Source organism: Porites lutea, chromosome 8 (assembly GCF_958299795.1).
Source record: "Porites lutea chromosome 8, jaPorLute2.1, whole genome shotgun sequence".
NCBI lineage: Eukaryota > Metazoa > Cnidaria > Anthozoa > Scleractinia > Poritidae > Porites > Porites lutea.
In genome coordinates, this window is record NC_133208.1 from 24,821,974 (window position 1) to 24,839,953 (window position 17,980).

The window sequence follows — 17,980 nt, forward strand, 5'->3', positions numbered from 1 at the left end:
CGGCCACTGCCGTAGCGTTTACCGCCTCCAGCCGACATCCTTCGCTTGGAGCGCTAAATAGCGCTTACGATTTCCACAATTCTCCAAAAAATTACTGTAACACGAAAGCCTTATGTCTAAATAATTTAAATATATAGATAAAATACAAAACGAACACCGATTAGCGACGATGGAAACAGATTTTCACTTGATTTGTGAGAATTCGCGTCAGTTTGATTTCTTGTTGGGCTGAACACTTTTCAAAGAATCAAGCATGCGCAATGCATGTGACACGGCTCCTTTAAGAACCACGACGAAGTTCACGACGACAACGTCTGTTGACTAGCCTGCGTGGCAGGCATTTGAAAGAGAAGGGAAAGGGAGTTTAGAAACGCCAGCCACGCAGGCTATATGCAGGCTATACCTGGCAAAGGACTGTAACGAGAACGTCAGTTTCGGCGGGAAAAAGAAAACTTAAGATGCAGTCGGTCGGTAGGTCGACGACGACACTAGATGTAAACATAAATGTACAACTGTGATGTTCGTTCGCAACAAAGTTTTTTTTCGCAATGGCGTCTTTGAAACAATGCGAGATCTTATTTTTAAGCTGTACGTCAGAATGTCATTGACGATGAAGAATCTTAGTGTTGTCTGACCGTTTCGAATGGAAAAACCCTTCTTTCCTTACCAAGATTACTCAACTTTCAACTTTGAGATGACCGAGTCCGAGTGTCTGTCAGAGTTTAAATTTGGAAAAAGAGACATTCCGATGTAATAGCTTTTTTCCATATAAAGTTTACTCCTCTACATTAAAAATAAATGATTGCGGCCCTCCCTAAATACGTACAAATAAATTTATCACTTACGAGTTTGCTCGCTCGGCCTCCACAGTTGTTGCCATTCTTCTAAGTAAAAACAATTCATTAGTCGAATTTTCAATCAACATCGCTTGTTAGGAGAAAAAAGGAAGGATACCTGGATTTATGAAGATAAAAAAATGTAAAGAACTTCAAAAATCGCTTAAAAACACTGGATTTATACCTGCCAAAGCTTGTGGTTGCAGGACGACGTGATTCTAATTTGTTTGGCGTCGTCGACGACACTAAGACGACGTTCACCGGCGAAAAATGTCTGATTGGTCGACGCGTGACCACGTGACATTGCCAAATTCAAAATGGCGGCAATACCTCCATCGTTTGTTTATTCCAGTGGAAAGAAGATTAATTGCGGCGTAATATGAGTTGCAAATGCGTATACGGATTTTTTCAGAATAGCTTAGACTCTTTATTATCCTTTTGCACCTATCTCTTTGGGATTCGTTCCCTGCGATGCTCGCGTTTTGGCCGGTTTACCTGATTCAACTTTGGACTCTTCACGATCACGAAGGACAACAATATTTTTGATGAAAGCCGGGTCACTAGAAAGAACCGCCCTTGTTCACAGCTCTATACAGCGGAGAAATAAGACACTATGGGTCCTTTGAAATTGCTTAGATACCTGGAAGTTATTTTATTATTTTTGTTACCGAAAAGATAAAGCAAAATTATGTTTTCTCCATCAAGACCTTCTAATTTATAAAAAAAAGCTTGAACATGAGCTAAATGAACTGTAGTGTCTGCATTCATGTTTTTTTCATGGCAATTTTAATATTAAGAGTTTAAAGCCGTCTATGACCGAGCAGGGTTTTTTTTTTCTTTTTTCTTTTCAATGGTTACTGTGCTTGATCTGAATAAGATAATGAAATTTTTAAAATTAGGGAAATACTATATGTAAAAGAAGAGAACTTTGATAGCAAATATGTTAGTTTGAAAAAATACTGATTATACTATATGATCTTTTTGCTACATAGGTTAGAAAAGTGATGCATAGTCAAAAGTGCTAGAGAGGAGTAAAAAACCCAGATCTTTCCATTAATAAATTTGATTGACACGGCCAGGCGACATATACTTTGCTTTAGTACACATTTGTTCGTCCAAAATCTTGTTTGTGAAGCTGCACTTTGTTTGATTCAGGATCAATCAATCTTTTCTGAAGAGAAATGAACAATAAAGTATGTTAACATGTCACTACCTCAACACTGCCTTTGCCAACAACTAAGAAGAAACTCAACTTCATATAAAAAAAAAAAAACAAAGTGATAAATACTTCACTGTGAAACAACAACCCCTTCAAATATATATCATATTAAATTCACGCAAAATGTAGACCTGATGAGAAGTTTATGGGAAAAGAAACAAACGATAATTACAATGAAACTATAATGTCATAATATATATCTACAATGAATGAGATCTGTATTTGAGTGGTCTCTCATAATTCTGACAGAAGATCAAAATTGGAAACTGCATTCAGCAAGATTAGGACCCAAAGTTTACTCCAAGCTTTAAACTCCGGTAAGTTTAATTTGTGAGGATTATTTTTTTTTTCTTGGAAAGAACTTTTGAATACTTAATAGCATGTTAACTCTATCATTCATGATCCAAAAAAAAAAAAATAAAGCCGAAAACGATGGACAGAAAAACAAAAGCATTCACAGGAATATTACCCACTTCATCTCCCTCTAGGATCCAATTTCCAAGCAAAGAAGCACCCCCCACAGAAAGCCTTGTGTGCAAAAATGTAGTACTAAAAAAATTGTACACGGAGGAATCATGTCCATGAGTGCGGTTCCTAACGAAGTAACTCGTTGTGTGGATAATCCCAAGCTAAATTTATGAGCAAAATAATCTAAACTTCGATCCATCAATTACAAAATTGCAAGCCTAAATGAACAGCAGCTGGCGGCACATTGTAAACAGAATTTTTTTTCACAAATCAGAATGTTGCTGGACCTATCGAACTGTAGCTCCAAGACGGTCTAAGTGTTTTAAGGAAAAACACTCTCACATTTTCTCATTCGACAGTTCGCATAAAACTCAAATTTCTATATGGTAACATACAAAGCTGTAATAACGTGCAACAACAATGAAATTTGCATCGATCGACAAAATCACGTTTCGAACTACGCACTATAGAAAACAGACGCAACCCGGCCGCTTTCGATCCACTAGCCACAAGACAATTTACACAGCAAGACAATCGCTAAGAATATTTCTTTACCTTCTTTATAATTTCCTTTTGTACCGAGTGACACGAGATTAAGTTGAACTAAGCGTAAGCGTATTTTTCTGTCATAAACAGTATAAACATGCGGAGATTAAGCATCTAAATATAGTTTTTCCAGCAACAAAGTACACGCTAAGTCATATTAACAAAACAAAGGCCAAAAATGTCTCTCTCTCTACTTTTTTTTGTTGAATCCGTGATAAGAAACTTGGTCTTAACAACAAAAACATTTTGGATAGCATTGTAATACGCTCTTCGATCAACAGTCGAATGTTAGATATTCACAATCAAAGTCGAATTTTGACACAAAAACGGGATAGACATTTAACAAAACTGTCGCTTCCGTGCAATTCGGTACAAGCTAATTTATATACCAAAACAAAGCCCAATAATTTTTCTTCCACTGCTTTATAATTTCTTTTTGTACCGAGTTGCACGGAACATGCAGTAAACAAAAAGAGCAAAAATTACCCACCTTTTCGGCATGTCTTCCACATACAAACCAGCGATCTCAACGTCAATAACACTGAATCAGATCATGCCAATGCGATTTTTCGCCAGTTTCAGGACGCTATATTTTCTAGAGAACAAATTCACGTCAAAACTTTAACCAAAATAATTTTTGATCTCTTACAGTAGCAAGAAATTGCAACGCTGTCACTGCCAAAAAAAGCCGCCATTGCTCCCTTCATCTCAACAACATTTCCCGGGCATTTTTGCCTCGGAGCCAATGACATTGCCCGAAATAGATCACGCGTCATTTTTTTCAGAGCATGCGTAGACATTTTTCGCCAATGAAAAGACGACGAAGTTTCGCCGGCCGCACTTGCGCAGTGCACTTTATCTCACTTTAGTCGTCGTCGTCTCTAATGGCTAAACTGGAACTGAGAAATTTTCACAGCGGTTGCCATGATCGTGTGTCATCGCTACGAGAAAATCGCATGCGCAGTTTTAAACATTTTTTGGGCAATTCATTCTTCTTTGAGCGAGGCCTTGAAAAGCTCTTGGGAAAAACTGCCCACAAGTAAGATAAAGACGAAAAGAAGAAGCAGAGACGAAACGTAGTGTTTCTGACCTGGAAAATACCTAAACTAATCCAACAACACTTAAAAAGCGGTATGAGGCAACTTTGTCGGTTTTTTTTTTTCAAATCTTTCTTTTCATTTTTTAAAACGAATAAAAAGTGTGGTATAAACATCAGTGACACAGCACTTACCTGCGGCTCGTCTGCCACTTTTTTATCCTTACCACCTATTGACGTCATCTGTGGTCTATTACTAATAACTGTACTGAAGAGACGAATGGCAGCATCGAACCATTGGTTAAATATATCTAGCCGTGGATACATACGAAAAGTTCGGAGATTACGGGAGAAGCGTACGGGTTGCTCTATGACCACTTAATCTTAGTCATTTTAAGGATCATGCCATGCTAGTGTTTTATATAAGAGACTAAACGCTTTCCAATTTCCATTGGTGAAATACAAACAAAATAGGAACTGCATGCCCCGGATGTCTGCGTGCGCTTGTTTATCCTATCTTCTGGTTTTTTGCAGGACGTAAATGATCTAATAAACGCCCGGGGCGTTTATTAAATTTTAGGGGTCCAAGTGGGGGCGTTTAATAGATGGGAGGCGTTTAAAAGAGAGAGGCGTTTATTCTCGTAACTTATTTTAACGAACTCAACATAACTGTATACAGTATGCTTTCGGCTAAAAACGTTTTTGTGTTAACAGAATCTTGACTGCGGGCTGACGGCTTATCTAGAAATTGAACATGACATAATACACAAAATGATGTTAATCAAGCAATGAAATTAATGAGTTGATTGATTTTGCTCTATTTCGCCATTTCCTAGTATTTGGGGGCAATTTTCAAGGGGGCGTTTATTAGAGAGGGGCGTTTAATACTAACTTAACAGCGTAAGGGGGGCGTTTATTAGATAAGAGGCGTTTATTTGTGAGTGGGCGTTTATTAGATCGTTTACAAACCTGGGGGTAACGCTAGCGCTTGTTTGCCAATCGTAAAGGCGTCTCCTCAGCTTTTTCGAACTTTGTTTAATGATGATTTAGTCAAGTTTCCAAAAGAACATAGAAATGAAAACACAGCAAAGAAAAACTGTGGACCTTTGTCCTTAACGGAAAGTAACTACGATGTTTAAGGATTATTTTATTGCACTGTTCACAGCCGGACAAGGCAGACTGATAATTGAATAATTATATGGAATGAAAATTACACGTTAGCTCCGGCGAAGATATGAATTGTATATTCTCGTGGCAAAAACAAGCTAGTGTCTTTGGGCCAGTAATTTAAACGGAGTTTAGCCCGTGCTTAACAAAACCGCGTTCTAAGCCATTTTCAGTTTTCCCACCGCATTTATCTATACATCATTTATCGTAAACAATTTCAAAAAAGCATATAGCGCACACTGGAAAAGCACTTAATATTTTCTTACATTAACCCACTAAGAAAGAGATCTGGACCAATGATTTCTTAAATATCGGCCTAAGTTAGACTTGATCGTTTGAATAACCGACCCTTTATTTTTTACCCAGTATTCCGAACCTTACCGTCAGAAGTTTTATGAATTAGAGCACTACGCTACGAGATCTACAAAATGTCAGCTCTAAACGTAACACAATATTTAACGAATTAAGTATATTACAGGATAGCCTCAAAACTGAAAGGGTATCGTATAAAGACGGTTAGCGGTCAGGCAACATGGCGTGTGAGGTAATCTGACTCTAATAATCATAAATTAATCCCCTAACTATGGCTGCCCTTTTTCTTTAGCCCCTGTGGTTATTTGGAGCAGCCTGAATGTTCTCCTCTTTACTTCTGTTAATATATCTTCTTTATCAATATTGTAATACTATTAAGTACCTAATATTGTTGTTGTTTTTGTTGGTTAAGTGTTTTTGACATTTTCTGTTATTTATGAGTACACAAGGTGGGTGATGGTTAAGGAATTGCAGATTGTGGCGTGATTGAAGTTGCTTTGAACACTTTCTAACATTTACTGGAGATGTCACCTGCCCTGGGTGACTGAGATGCCATCACCTGCAGTCCACCGGCAGGACGAACTGCTGTGCGGCAGCAGCTACCTTGTATCATCCTCTTCGCCTTTTCTCTGAAACGATAGCTGACCAATGCATATAAAATCGGATTGATAGCAGAATTGACCAAGACCATCGTATTGGATGCCGCTAGGGAGAGAAATGCACCCGTATGGGAATAAAACTGTACCATAAGGTAGTTGGTTCTGTCAGTCACCCAACACACTCCAAAGACAACACTGACAAGTATGACCATTAAGGTAGCTCGTTTTCGCATCTTCAGAACGGCCTGTTATTAAAAAAAAAAAAAGACAAACAAACAATTAGACAGGCACAAGAGAGATGAAGTTTGCGTTGCAATTCCGTTATTGGGGTTACCCGGCTATGACCGCCGTCAATTAAGCGCATTTTTTTAAAACCCAAAAAAGTAATTTCATGCCTACTCACTCTCCTTTAAACACACTTTCTAACTTCGATTTAACTTCTCACGTTTTAAACGTTTGCAGAATTCAGAGTCTCGGCGCGGCCTTCGTTGCGCACTAGTTACTGCACACAGTGGCGGATCCAGACTTTCAGAGAAGGGGGGGGGGGGGGGTGGGGGTCAGGGTTAGGGTTAGGGTTAGGGTTCTATCTGCAGAAATCTTGATGCTTTTGTTCCCTGAAAAAATTCCCGTTTAAAGATTAACTTTAAGTACCGCGGGAACTCATTCGAAACTCATGCAAGCGTGCGCTCTTTCAGTACTTTTTCTTGGTTCAGTTTAACACTAAGACAGCATCAACATATATATTTTAAAATAACAAAACGCAGATACGTTGGAAATGCTATTACTTTAAACTGAAGGTTGAGCTAAAGCACTTTCAGGAATTTGCATTACTCTGAGTCAGCATATCACACAGTCTACCTATCTCTTGCCTATATAAATCATGTCATGTACATTGAAATATGCATAATAACCTGTACTAAGTGATAAACATCATCCGTATAATATAAAGGACAACTATGTGGTGTTCCCATATGGGTTACTATTCCATACCCAATAATGTTTTTAAATTATTTTACCTTCTGTTGCGTATTGTTTTCTCTCCTGTCCTCATGTTTGAACCACAAAGTGTACATCACACGGAAGTACAATATGGCCATGAGAGAAGTAGAGAGGACTGCCAGACAAAACCAGTAAAGACTGTAGACCTTGCCGACCCACTGTCTTGGCCACGTGTTGATGCAGTAATTCCAATATTCGTTATATCGTCTGTACATGAACGATGGAATATTGAAGATTATCCCAAGAATCCACGTACTAAGAATTATCACCTGTTTTGATATCAAGCGAAACAAGGGAGTAATTATGGTAAGGTTATTTTATGAAGCGCACAGAAATCAGCATATATATCTGCGACTAGGCTGGATATCAATTCTGGACCAATTATAATTAAGTTCACGAAGAGCATCCAAACAGTGTCGCTTGTTGAAAGCAAAAATTCCTTGAAACTGCCGTCATTTTTTTAAAAGTGTAAAAAAGGAAATGATTCTAAGTCCGGTTCAAGTAACACTGATGATGACGTATTATTATCGTCATCATCATCATCATCATTGTCATTATTTGTATCAGTATAGTCTTATAAAGAATTTGTTTATTTCTTATTTAATCAAGCTAACAATCTGATTAGCCATGTTCTTTGGCTGCGTGTAAAATCTCACTCGCCACCCGAGAATTTGGCATTGCCTTGCAGACGAATCATGCAGTTTGCGCGAAGCCCTTAGATCATCCAGTTATCTGCTTGCCTGATAGTCAAGACTGATTTTCGATTGACCTTGAAACGGTTATATACGCATGGAAAAAACAAACAAACAAAACAAAACAACAAACAAAAAATAATATAAAAATATGATTGGTCTATTAAACAGACAAAAATAATCCCTCTTGAAAAAAAAAAAAGATTGCTGAAAATTTATTTTCCAAGACATGGGGAACAGATACTGAGTTGCTAATCGAACACGCGAAAGACACTTTTCTCCACTTAAAGGGTGATCATCTTGCCATCATCTATTGACTGATAAAATAAATAACGAACACTTAAGGAAACCAGTTTTCAGTGTCATACGAAACGCTTCATAAAACTCAATAGTCTGCAAGGCGCGATGATTTCTGGAATTAACTTCTGGCTTTTGATATGAGGTAATCGAAATACGAATACACTTAGTGCTATTACAATTTATGATTATTTGAAATTATCACACCTTAAGTTTACTTTTACTAAGCGCCTCCATGTTTTCAAATGGATAAACCACCGCGTAGTAACGTTCAACAGCTATAGCAACCAAACAAAATACTCCAGTGGCGGCGCCGACCCATCCAATGATTCCACCAGTCACCGCAATGCAGAGCGCGGTGCCTGCTGCTCCTTCTGGGTGTGCGATGAAGTGGGAAAATATGTACTTTGGTGATAAAAATACGGCTGTTGTGATATCAGCAACAGCCAGATTAAGAATAAGATAGTTGAGTGAAGTCCTGTAGAATAAAGCATTGACAATATGTTATAGCTGCTCAGAGAGTACATGAAGAATAGGGTACAGTAGGTCACCCGCTTAATACGGACACCCGTATATACCATCAATTTCCTTTGTCCCAACAAACAGCCGTCACATTTTCTCTCTAATATCAAGCACCTTTTTTTGTTCGCATACCTCATATCTCGATTCTTCACAATGATGACACAGACCAGAACGTTTCCGGCAATATTTACGATGACGAGTACAGAATGGGCCACCATTAATACAACATCAGCTGAATCGGAATTGCTGTAAACGGACATGGCTTCTTAATTCAACTGGAATGCTAGTCTCCAATTTTCATCTGATCTGGAGATAAGAAAATTCAAGTGCAAGCGACTGTCAGTACGGTTAATCCCGTTTAGTGTTTCGTTTTGCATCGCCTTACTAATTGTATGAGCGGTTCGATTGAACTACTGCCATCAAAAGTGATAACTGGATTCAGGAGTCTGGGTCCAAGTAAAGGCGTCGACACAAAACCAATCTCAAAACCAGCATGAGGAAAGATTGATATAAGTAGCGGGAAGCAACTGAAACACAAATTTCTTTTTTTTTTTTTAAGCTTGTTTATGGGTTTTCCAAATATGCCCAATCGTGAGGAAAGGAAACATTTCAGAGGCAAAGCCTAACTTACCGATAGGGGAGGTCAGCAATTTTACTTCTCTCCTATGTTTAATTTGCTATATTCGTATGTTTCCAGTTTTATTCAAACAATAAAACTTTCTGTCGAAGATCAGTTGATGAGTAGTGTTCTCAAAACAAATATTAGTTTCACGAAAGTAAAATTTCACAAAGCTGTTTTTTGAAACTATGATAGTTCCTCGGACTAAGAATTTTATCTTCTCTTTTTCGCCGGAAATTTTTAAATACACAAACCAACGTTGTTGTCAGGTTTATATCCAGTTTCATCTTTTTGGTGTGTTCTGGAATCGCGTCGCACGCACACAAAAGAACAGATACTGTATTATAAAACCAAAAAACGTCACAGTAGGAAAAAAATGTCAATAAAGCATTAATAAAGCTAGCGAATGTTAATTCAAGCGTAAGGAAAACCTATCAAAATTTCACACGAATTACATTTTGCTGTGAACAGATGAACATTGCTGACAGATTTTATATTAGCGATACTACTCATACTGTAACATGCAAATTAACAATCATCGATTTTATAACTGAACTACTAAACCTTTTTTAGCGTTGTGCATTTTGCGTTGCGAAACTCTCTAGACCAGACTCGCCGGAAATTCGTTATTTATGGATGAAGCTAAATAAGTGGCAATTTGAATCTTGTTTAAAAAAGATGGATTTGTGAGTTTCGTGAGAATTTAATAAACAAAAAAGCAATGAAATCAGACCAATTAATGAATATACATATCAGCCTTATTCTTATAGAACCTTACTCTGCGCGTATTAATAACTATTGTATCGCAGCAGCTGGAAAGTCCGCCCCAAGTTCTAAACATGCAAAGTTTAAGAGCTGAAAATGATTTTGACTAACAGTTCAGATAACTGCGAGGATTCTTGACTCGCAGTCGAGAGGCCTTCGACAAAGCGAAGAGGTCGAGATTTGCTTTTAATCCAAATACTAGCGACCAATTCATCTCCGAGATCGAAATCATTTTCATCCTTTAGAATGAGCTGTAATTTTAAAATTGCACAGAAATAGGAGAAAAACGACATATCAGAATTATTCAATATGACCCAATATATCCAAACTCACCCCTGCTTTTGCATTTTATGACTGGACTGTTGACGCTGTAGTCAACGCCGCGCGCCTTATTCTTTTCTTGTCCTTCACCATTTTGCAAGAGCAAGGGGTTTCAAAAATAACCGTTGATGAAAAAATCCTACTGAATTTCCAAAGATCCTTATTTACAAAAGTGACAGTTAACCGCGACGCATGCGCAGACCCAAAAACACAATGAATTGAATGGAAGTCCAGAGTTATTACCTTTTTAATCAGTCAGCCAATCAGTCATGTCGCGTAGAGGGTAGCCTGCCAGCTGGCCCACTTGTGCAAATTTGGGGAACATTTTGTCTGCGGAGCTCAATTGAGCCTGCCCGCAGGCTACGGAGAAGGTAGGAAACGCACTATGTATCTGACTGAAGTGAAGGCAATACTTACCAAAACTTTCCACTTAAATAAACTATTCCCACATTCTGCTATCGCTCGATCGCATCTTAACTAATCTTGAGTGCTAAGCTACCCGAGTACACTGAATGTTCTGAGTACTGTATTCTATGCAATTTTTTGCCTTAATAAACTAATTTTTTGGCTGTTTTACCTGTATGGTTTATGCATGCACTCTTATTGCAATTAAGGGTTGGAATAGACAGTCGAAAATGAATAGCTTTGACCACCCGCACGCAAACATTGGTTGTGAGTACCATAAGAAGCTCTTGTAGCCTGTGGAACGAGAGGTTTTTGGGGTGTGCTTTAATTTTCGTTTGTGAGAACAAAATAACGGCAGTGAATCGAGGTAAAACATAAAGCGAAAGGGGAGTAGGGGGGAGAAAATCGAAAAACACACACAAAAAACCCGCCTGCTATGCAAGCAAGTTTCCTTGTCGTGGCTGGATTGTTCATTGCATGTAAACAGGTTTTATGTGACAATATTCCGTTACAATTATTGATCATTTCCCTTGTAATTCATTCCTCAAAAACCTGTAATATGAAGTAAACAAATATTGAATTGTCGAAGAAATCTAATAGAGAATATGGCATGGCAACCGTTACTGTTTTCTCCTCGTACTGAACGGAGAAGGTCAAAATGTGGTACAAGGAACAAACGAAGCATAATTACAGTGGAACCGGACCTCGATCCAACGAACTATTATATAACGAAGTCCTCGGTATATAGAAACGATTTTCTTTACCCCAGTAATAGCAAAATATATGGAAAAGAACCACGATATAAAGAAATCTCGTTAGATCGAACACATTTAGCTACATTTTGCCAGTCCCTTGGCTCTTCGTTATACCGAAGGTCCAGCATTGTACTGCCTCTAATGGGGGCGCCTCGCCAAAACTTTCGTGTTTCTCGTGAAAATGGTTCGTCATATTTGTAAGATCCAAGATAGCTTGGATTCTGGATTCCATTCAGTGGATTCCAGATTCCAGGTGCCTGCATTCTCCATTCTTTGTCAGTGGAACTTGGATTCTGGATTCCAATCCTTTGTGGGATTCCGGATTCCTTGAGCTATATTCTGGACTCCAAAGCCCAGGATTCCGGATGCCACAAGCAACACTTTCCCGTACTCCGGACTCCGGATTCCACAAGCCAAAATTTCCCGGACTCCGGAATCCGGATACCCGTACAAGGGGCGATGTCAGGATTAATGCAGGAAACATTGGCCTCCCTTGGGTATAAAGCTAGTGAGTGCTCGGGTAGGACAATTTTTCTACATATAAACACTGTATAGGGCTTTTTTTGTTTATCAGCAACAACAAAAACAACTTTATTGGGGAATGAATTAGAAGAGGAGAAGTATATACCCCCAAGTAGTAAAAGCTAATCAAGGCGGATAATCAGAACAAGATATAATTATGATACAAGAGAAAACGTAAAGTTTCACTTAAAGTACAGTCTTAAGTATAGTTATAATGTATATTCAACAGCCAATCATAAGCGCGCATATGAATTTTAAAATTTTCAAATTAGCAATGTTAGCAGTGTCGCGCGATTATGTTGCGATGTAAACTAACTTAACGATAGCCAAGTGTGTATGGGGATTAAATGATGAGTGGACCAACTCTGTTGATCTACGAAACAAAGTTGTATTAAACTCTATATGTACTCATACTGAGTAGTCCACCTACTGTTACAATTCCTCAGTTCATTGTAGAGCATCATTCTGGATTCGGCTGTGAACATCACATGCAATTAAAGTTTCACTTACATATATATGGCGCGAGATACAGGAAGTTACAGCAGGGTCTGGAAGGGTATTTTCGGGATTCGGGATTTGACAAAAATACGGTGCGGGAATCGGGAAAATGATAAATATATTGACGGGATCCGGGATTTGACTGTTCCCCGGGAAGCGGGACTCGCCAAAAATTGGGCACGGGGTGCGGGATTTATGTTTGCGTGTCTGTCGGGAATGCCGGAAACCTTTAAAAACACGCGTAAATTCAAAATATCAATCGAAAGGATCAACCTACATCTTACATTTATTAGCTTTTGTAGAAATTAGACTTTTTAATGTATTTTTCTGAGAAAGAAAAGCGGTATTCGGGAAACTGATGAAAAACGTGGGGGATGCGGGATTCTCGCGAAAAACGGGCGGGAATGCGGGATCAGGACCCTCCCCCCCCTTCCAGACCCTGTTACAGCTAATAAAGAACTAAACTAGAGGCACAAATACAAGAGATAATATAAAGTTACACTTACAAATACAACGCGAGATATAGGAAGTTACAGCTGATAAAGAACTAAAGTTATAAGGTTATTGCAATATGATCAACGTTAAATGTTTTTCATTATACGTGAATCAATAATAAAAGATGTCAAAGGGGACACTGAAGTTTTCAGATTTCAGGATATGGCAACATTTCATGTGCATGTTTTCTGATAATTTTTTACTCTCTGATTCTCTAATATTCTGAGGTAAAATGTTCCATATACGTACACCAAATCTAGAAAACGAGTTTTTTAGTTATCCGAGACGTGAGGACATAATAGGGACTTTAAGATACAACGACGCGGACGTGACGAAAGCCGACCGGAAGTAAAAATACCCAAAATGACTACCACTGCGCATGATGGTGACGTAAACAAGCCGCGTCCTTGCTCAAGACGAACGCGCTGAAGACCATTTTGACGTTGTTGACAAACTGTAAGTATTTCAACCTATCTTGACTTATTCAAGACAGTGAATTGGCACTTTTTGTTTGTAAATCGAAAGCTTAATTATCCCGGCTATATTCCTCATGTTTTTTGTTGTTGTTTTCTTTCAGGCTCAGTTGACTCTCGAACAGTAAACACAAGAAACATCAGTTGCCATGGCCTCGAATTCCAAACCGCAGTGAGTAGATTTTTGCATTCTTCGTTCAGTGAATTACGGCTAAAGAAACAAAACGATTTGTTGTATAAAAGCAATGTTGTTCCCGATTATTTCCTTCTTGTCGAAGATTTTCCCATCCTGGTTAAATTTATTCACAGATCTTGGTTACTCGCACTACGCTTCATTTTGCGGGAATTTAATTCACGCACTATTTCCCGCAGAAGTTGTGTGAGATTTTAAAGAAAAGACAACAAAACAAATTAACAGTAACATGTAAACGACTATGTTTGCCAAATAAGTGCCTCTGACGGGAAAATGTTTGCTTTATTAAGCAGTTCCTACACTGAGAATAGCGGGTTTATAACTTTACACACACTTGGCTTGGCCAGCCGACGTCCAAGACTTTGCGGCTGTAAACGATAGATTCAAATTATTTTCTAGAAGTGATTTCCGCATATAGTACAACATTCAAGGTTTGCTTTAATTTTCTTGTAGCTGTGCACGTATATTAAAAAAATGTATACGTCGCTTATTTTTGTCGGCAGGATTATGAACTGGACGGAGGAACATGATGTGGTTTTTTGCCGAGAAATAATCTTTGTAAACCCATTCAGTGCAAAGAAGAAATCCGTTCAGCGAAGTGCCTTGTGGCAAAGAGTGGCGGATACCCTAAACAGCATTAAAGATCCTGTTTTTTTTGTGGATAAACGCTCAGTTCGAGACCATATCGGGGTTTTGGTGCAAAGATTTAAAAGAAAAGAGGCCAAGGAATTGAAGGAAAGTGGTATAAGCCCTACGAAAACTGAATTAGATGAAGCTATAGAACAAATTATTGCCATGGAAGAGTCTGCCGATGAGCAGCACGACCTGGAAGACGGCGAAAAGAGGGACAAGGTGGAAGGAGACAGGCTGAAAGCAGAAGAGATGCGCAGAACTGCTATGGAGACATTAGGGAAAACACAGAAGAGAAAGTCCGAGGAGGGGCAGAGCAAAGCCAAAAAAAGCAGAAGAAGTGGTAGTGAAACGGTAGAGTTTCTTAAACTAAAGGCGGAGCATGACATGGATATTAAGAAGCAAGAATTGGATTTGAGAAAACAGGAGCAAGAGAAGATGGCTATAGCCCAAAATCAGCAAATTTATATGTTCAACCAAATGTTAAAACAACAACAGGAACAGCATAAACAAATGCATGACATGCAATCCTTACTAATGCAGCAGCAGCAGCTGCAAACCACAGCAATGATGAAGATTATTGAAACACTAGTTCCGAAATAAACAAACTCGGTTTTTTTTTTTTTAAATTCCTTGAGGTGCTTCAGGTCTCGGTTTACTTTGTTGTTATATAAACTTGAACTAAGTTGCCTGGACTTCAATCCGGCGAAAGACAATCAGAACTGTAACCGTGTTAGATGTTTATTGACTGGAGTTTGGACTTGATTTCGACGTGTTTAGAAGGTTAAAAATTTACATTTTCCATGACTGGATTTAAATTGATGCTGACAGCCATAATAAAGCCAAGTTATTCGTTGTGTTTAATTTTATTTGACATTGATTTACTTTTCTTGGTATCTTCCCATATAAACGTAGAACAGTTTTTAGGTCTTATGTTGGGTGGTTACAAAACAGCATGATCAAGAAAAGTAATGCTCTAGAGAAGGTGGATCTAGGTCAAAAAACTGGGATGTTGAATTACCGTACAAGCATGTCAAAACATTTTGAAGGATTGCACAGACAATGTACATTTTGCCTACTTGGCTTAGCCCTATCTTTAAATTCCGTTTGAAATCAAGAAATTTGAAATAATTTAAAATATCAGAAAAAAGCCATTCAACAGAACAGCGAACTGCACTCATGGAACTGTTGTAAGCTTGCTGTTGGGGAGTCAGTACTCGCTGCCGGAAAGGTCCCTGGAGATGCATTCGAAGGGGATATGCTGGATCCCCGTATATACACATCGGTTGGCCAGTTGTTGAGACAGCATGCGCCCGGAGACTGTTGTAAAGGCCAGACTCTGCCAACATTGCTGCGTCATGCCTCCTACCTTCTGTTTAGACAAGATAAGAAACTTAAGTTAATAAAAAGAAAGCAGTGTTGATATGCTATCCATGCAGTTTACTTCTTTACTGACAGAGAGTGGTAAGAGAAAATGGGCCGGTGGGGGGTGAGGGTGAGGGTGGTCAATGGAAAAGCCCGTGAAATTCGAATTTGCTTTTCTCACAATTGTTTTAACCCTTCTTCTTATAATAAGCATAGTAATTGGGAGGAGACTTAATAAAGAGTAAGTAATGAAAGCAATTTTAGATCTTCCTGTAGTAGGTTTGTTTGTAGGGTAACTGAAGTGGAGGCTTGCAAGCTAAAATATTATTTTTAGTTTGTTAGCAGTGTGGCTTACCTACTGGACCATACAAGTGTGCAATTAACCCATTTGGTAGGACCAAGGACTGAAACTTTAATCCATGTACGCGTTTGTGACCGTTGTAGAGTAGTCGCTGGTTTTCCCCAGGTCGAGTAACTGGGCGCACGGTTCCATCTACGAAACCAAAGCAATTGCTTAGTGGCGCACCTTTGTTGAAAACAACTTCCGCATACTTTTCCAGCTCCAGTGGATTTAAAATGGTTTGGTTCCACTGCGTGATTCTGTGGCTATGATGCGCATAAATCCAGTCTGTTACGGTGTTGCTTATCATACAAAGTTCTGGAACCGGTCGTCCAAAAATAGGTATCATGTCGGAGTATCGACAAGGAAAGGCATATCGCTTTAAAAGCATACAAAGCCCTTCTGTTCCTTCGCAAACCGTTCCCTGGTCGCATACGAAGAATTGTGGAATTTGAAGAACATCTTCTACCAGAGGAATGTGGTGCTTTTCAACCCTGAGGTTCGCCCTACACTCAGCTTCACTTTGGCTCTCCAGATTGAACGGCGGGTAGTTGTCGTAAGGGAAATCTAAGTTGCTTGAACTGTTTTCTTCGAAAAGTAAAGAAAATTCCTCATCCGTAATGATACCACAGGCATAGCTAGCAAGCAAAACTTCTCGGGTTTCTTTAAAAGTCGCCATTTGCACTAAAAACACTAATATAATTAGTATCTGTTACTTCGGAGAGAAAAACAAATTCGCTACTTTTCTTTTCTATCAATAAGTGGCCGCGTCGCTGAATCCCGCCATCTTAACTTATTTTTCCCGCCACAAACACGGCGTCCTCGACACAGGCCCCACGCGGCTACGGCGTCTTTGATGACGTCCGCGTTCTTGTATCTTAAAGTCCCTAACGTAAAATTTATTGACTGCGGCTGATCTGGTATTGTCTCAGTGTATATGATCAGAGACATGTTTGAATAAGTCTTGCATATTTACAGGCGCCACCTTGATTTGGACTTCAAAGTGTGCATTTTTATGGCCATTACACGGCATATTACCAATGCTATACGCGTTTCACGTCTTGTTAATTATAAGAAATACCCTAACCTTGAAAATGACAAACTTTCAAGTTCAGCTGCTATAAAGTAAAACATAAATAATGACGCAATATATTGAACCTAAACTATAAGGAAGGTCACCTGTTAGAGTGATTTTATTTGAACCGTGAAACAGATAATAACTACTAGCGCAAAATAGCTTCAAGTAGACAAAAGAAGACAATTGAATTAGTGCATAATAGCGCGTAGTATTCTACTACCTATTTCACGGATTAAGTAAAATCACTCTATGCCACTAGTTTTCCTATGACGTTTGTTCTCGTTCCTCGATTAGGGAGCTTAAGCAACAGCGTTTTTGAGCGACGGACGTCAACTGGAAGTGGACTTTTTGCATCATTGGGCAATGAATTGGTTCAAAATCTCAGGTAAATCGTCTTTATAAGAGAAACGAAACTTGCGTCGCTCAAAAACGTCTTTGCTTAAGCTCCCTGTTGTCTTAGTCAGGACATGTGATTCATGATAACAAATATTAAATAAAAGATTACAGAGAAAGTTCAAAACATTGATAAATAAATTATTCTTAGTATATTGCACATTAGCTTCTGGTGAATTGAATGGTTATAATTATGGTTTATTTGTTTTCGAAAGTTTCTGTTATTCCTAGTTTAAAATAGCCTGAAATGTCGGACGTCACAGCTAGGTTAGGGGCTTGAGACGTATGACATTTGAGACTACCTCTTTAACAAAGTTTACCCAGTTTCGGGTAATTTGGATTCCGCAATTCGCTAAGTGTTTACTTTGTTGAATTCGGCGTCCTTGGCCTTGGAATCCGGAATTCAGCTCAAGGAATCCGGAATCCCGCTATAAA

At 38.7% G+C, this 17,980-nt stretch overlaps 3 protein-coding genes and 1 long non-coding RNA gene across 5 annotated transcripts in view; 1 reads left to right on the plus strand and 3 right to left on the minus strand.

Annotated features, from left to right (window-relative positions):
* LOC140946409 (uncharacterized) overlaps window positions 1-236 on the minus strand; it is a 1,874-nt gene extending 1,638 nt beyond the window's left edge. For both annotated transcript variants that reach the window (XR_012166847.1, XR_012166846.1), the window contains exon 1: window positions 1-236. This exon is cut by the window's left edge. This is a non-coding gene — a long non-coding RNA (uncharacterized lncRNA).
* A 5,137-nt stretch (window positions 237-5,373) lies between these two features.
* Window positions 5,374-8,985, minus strand: LOC140945399 (neuropeptide FF receptor 2-like). Its single transcript, XM_073394432.1, has 4 exons — window positions 8,826-8,985; window positions 8,379-8,649; window positions 7,200-7,451; window positions 5,374-6,428 (listed from the first exon to the last, which is right to left on the minus strand). The coding sequence occupies exons 1-4, from the start codon at window positions 8,951-8,953 to the stop codon at window positions 6,093-6,095; spliced, it is 987 nt and encodes a 328-aa protein (XP_073250533.1). The 5' UTR covers window positions 8,954-8,985; the 3' UTR covers window positions 5,374-6,092.
* A 4,406-nt stretch (window positions 8,986-13,391) lies between these two features.
* Window positions 13,392-14,972, plus strand: LOC140946058 (uncharacterized). The gene is made up of 3 exons (XM_073395126.1): window positions 13,392-13,529; window positions 13,651-13,718; window positions 14,243-14,972. The coding sequence occupies exons 2-3, from the start codon at window positions 13,696-13,698 to the stop codon at window positions 14,970-14,972; spliced, it is 753 nt and encodes a 250-aa protein (XP_073251227.1). The 5' UTR covers window positions 13,392-13,529; window positions 13,651-13,695.
* Window positions 14,973-15,328: 356 nt separating this feature from the next.
* Window positions 15,329-16,753, minus strand: LOC140945778 (uncharacterized). The gene is made up of 2 exons (XM_073394823.1): window positions 16,090-16,753; window positions 15,329-15,741 (listed from the first exon to the last, which is right to left on the minus strand). Exons 1-2 carry the CDS (start codon window positions 16,751-16,753, stop codon window positions 15,329-15,331), a joined length of 1,077 nt encoding a protein of 358 aa, XP_073250924.1.
* Window positions 16,754-17,980: the final 1,227 nt, after the last annotated feature.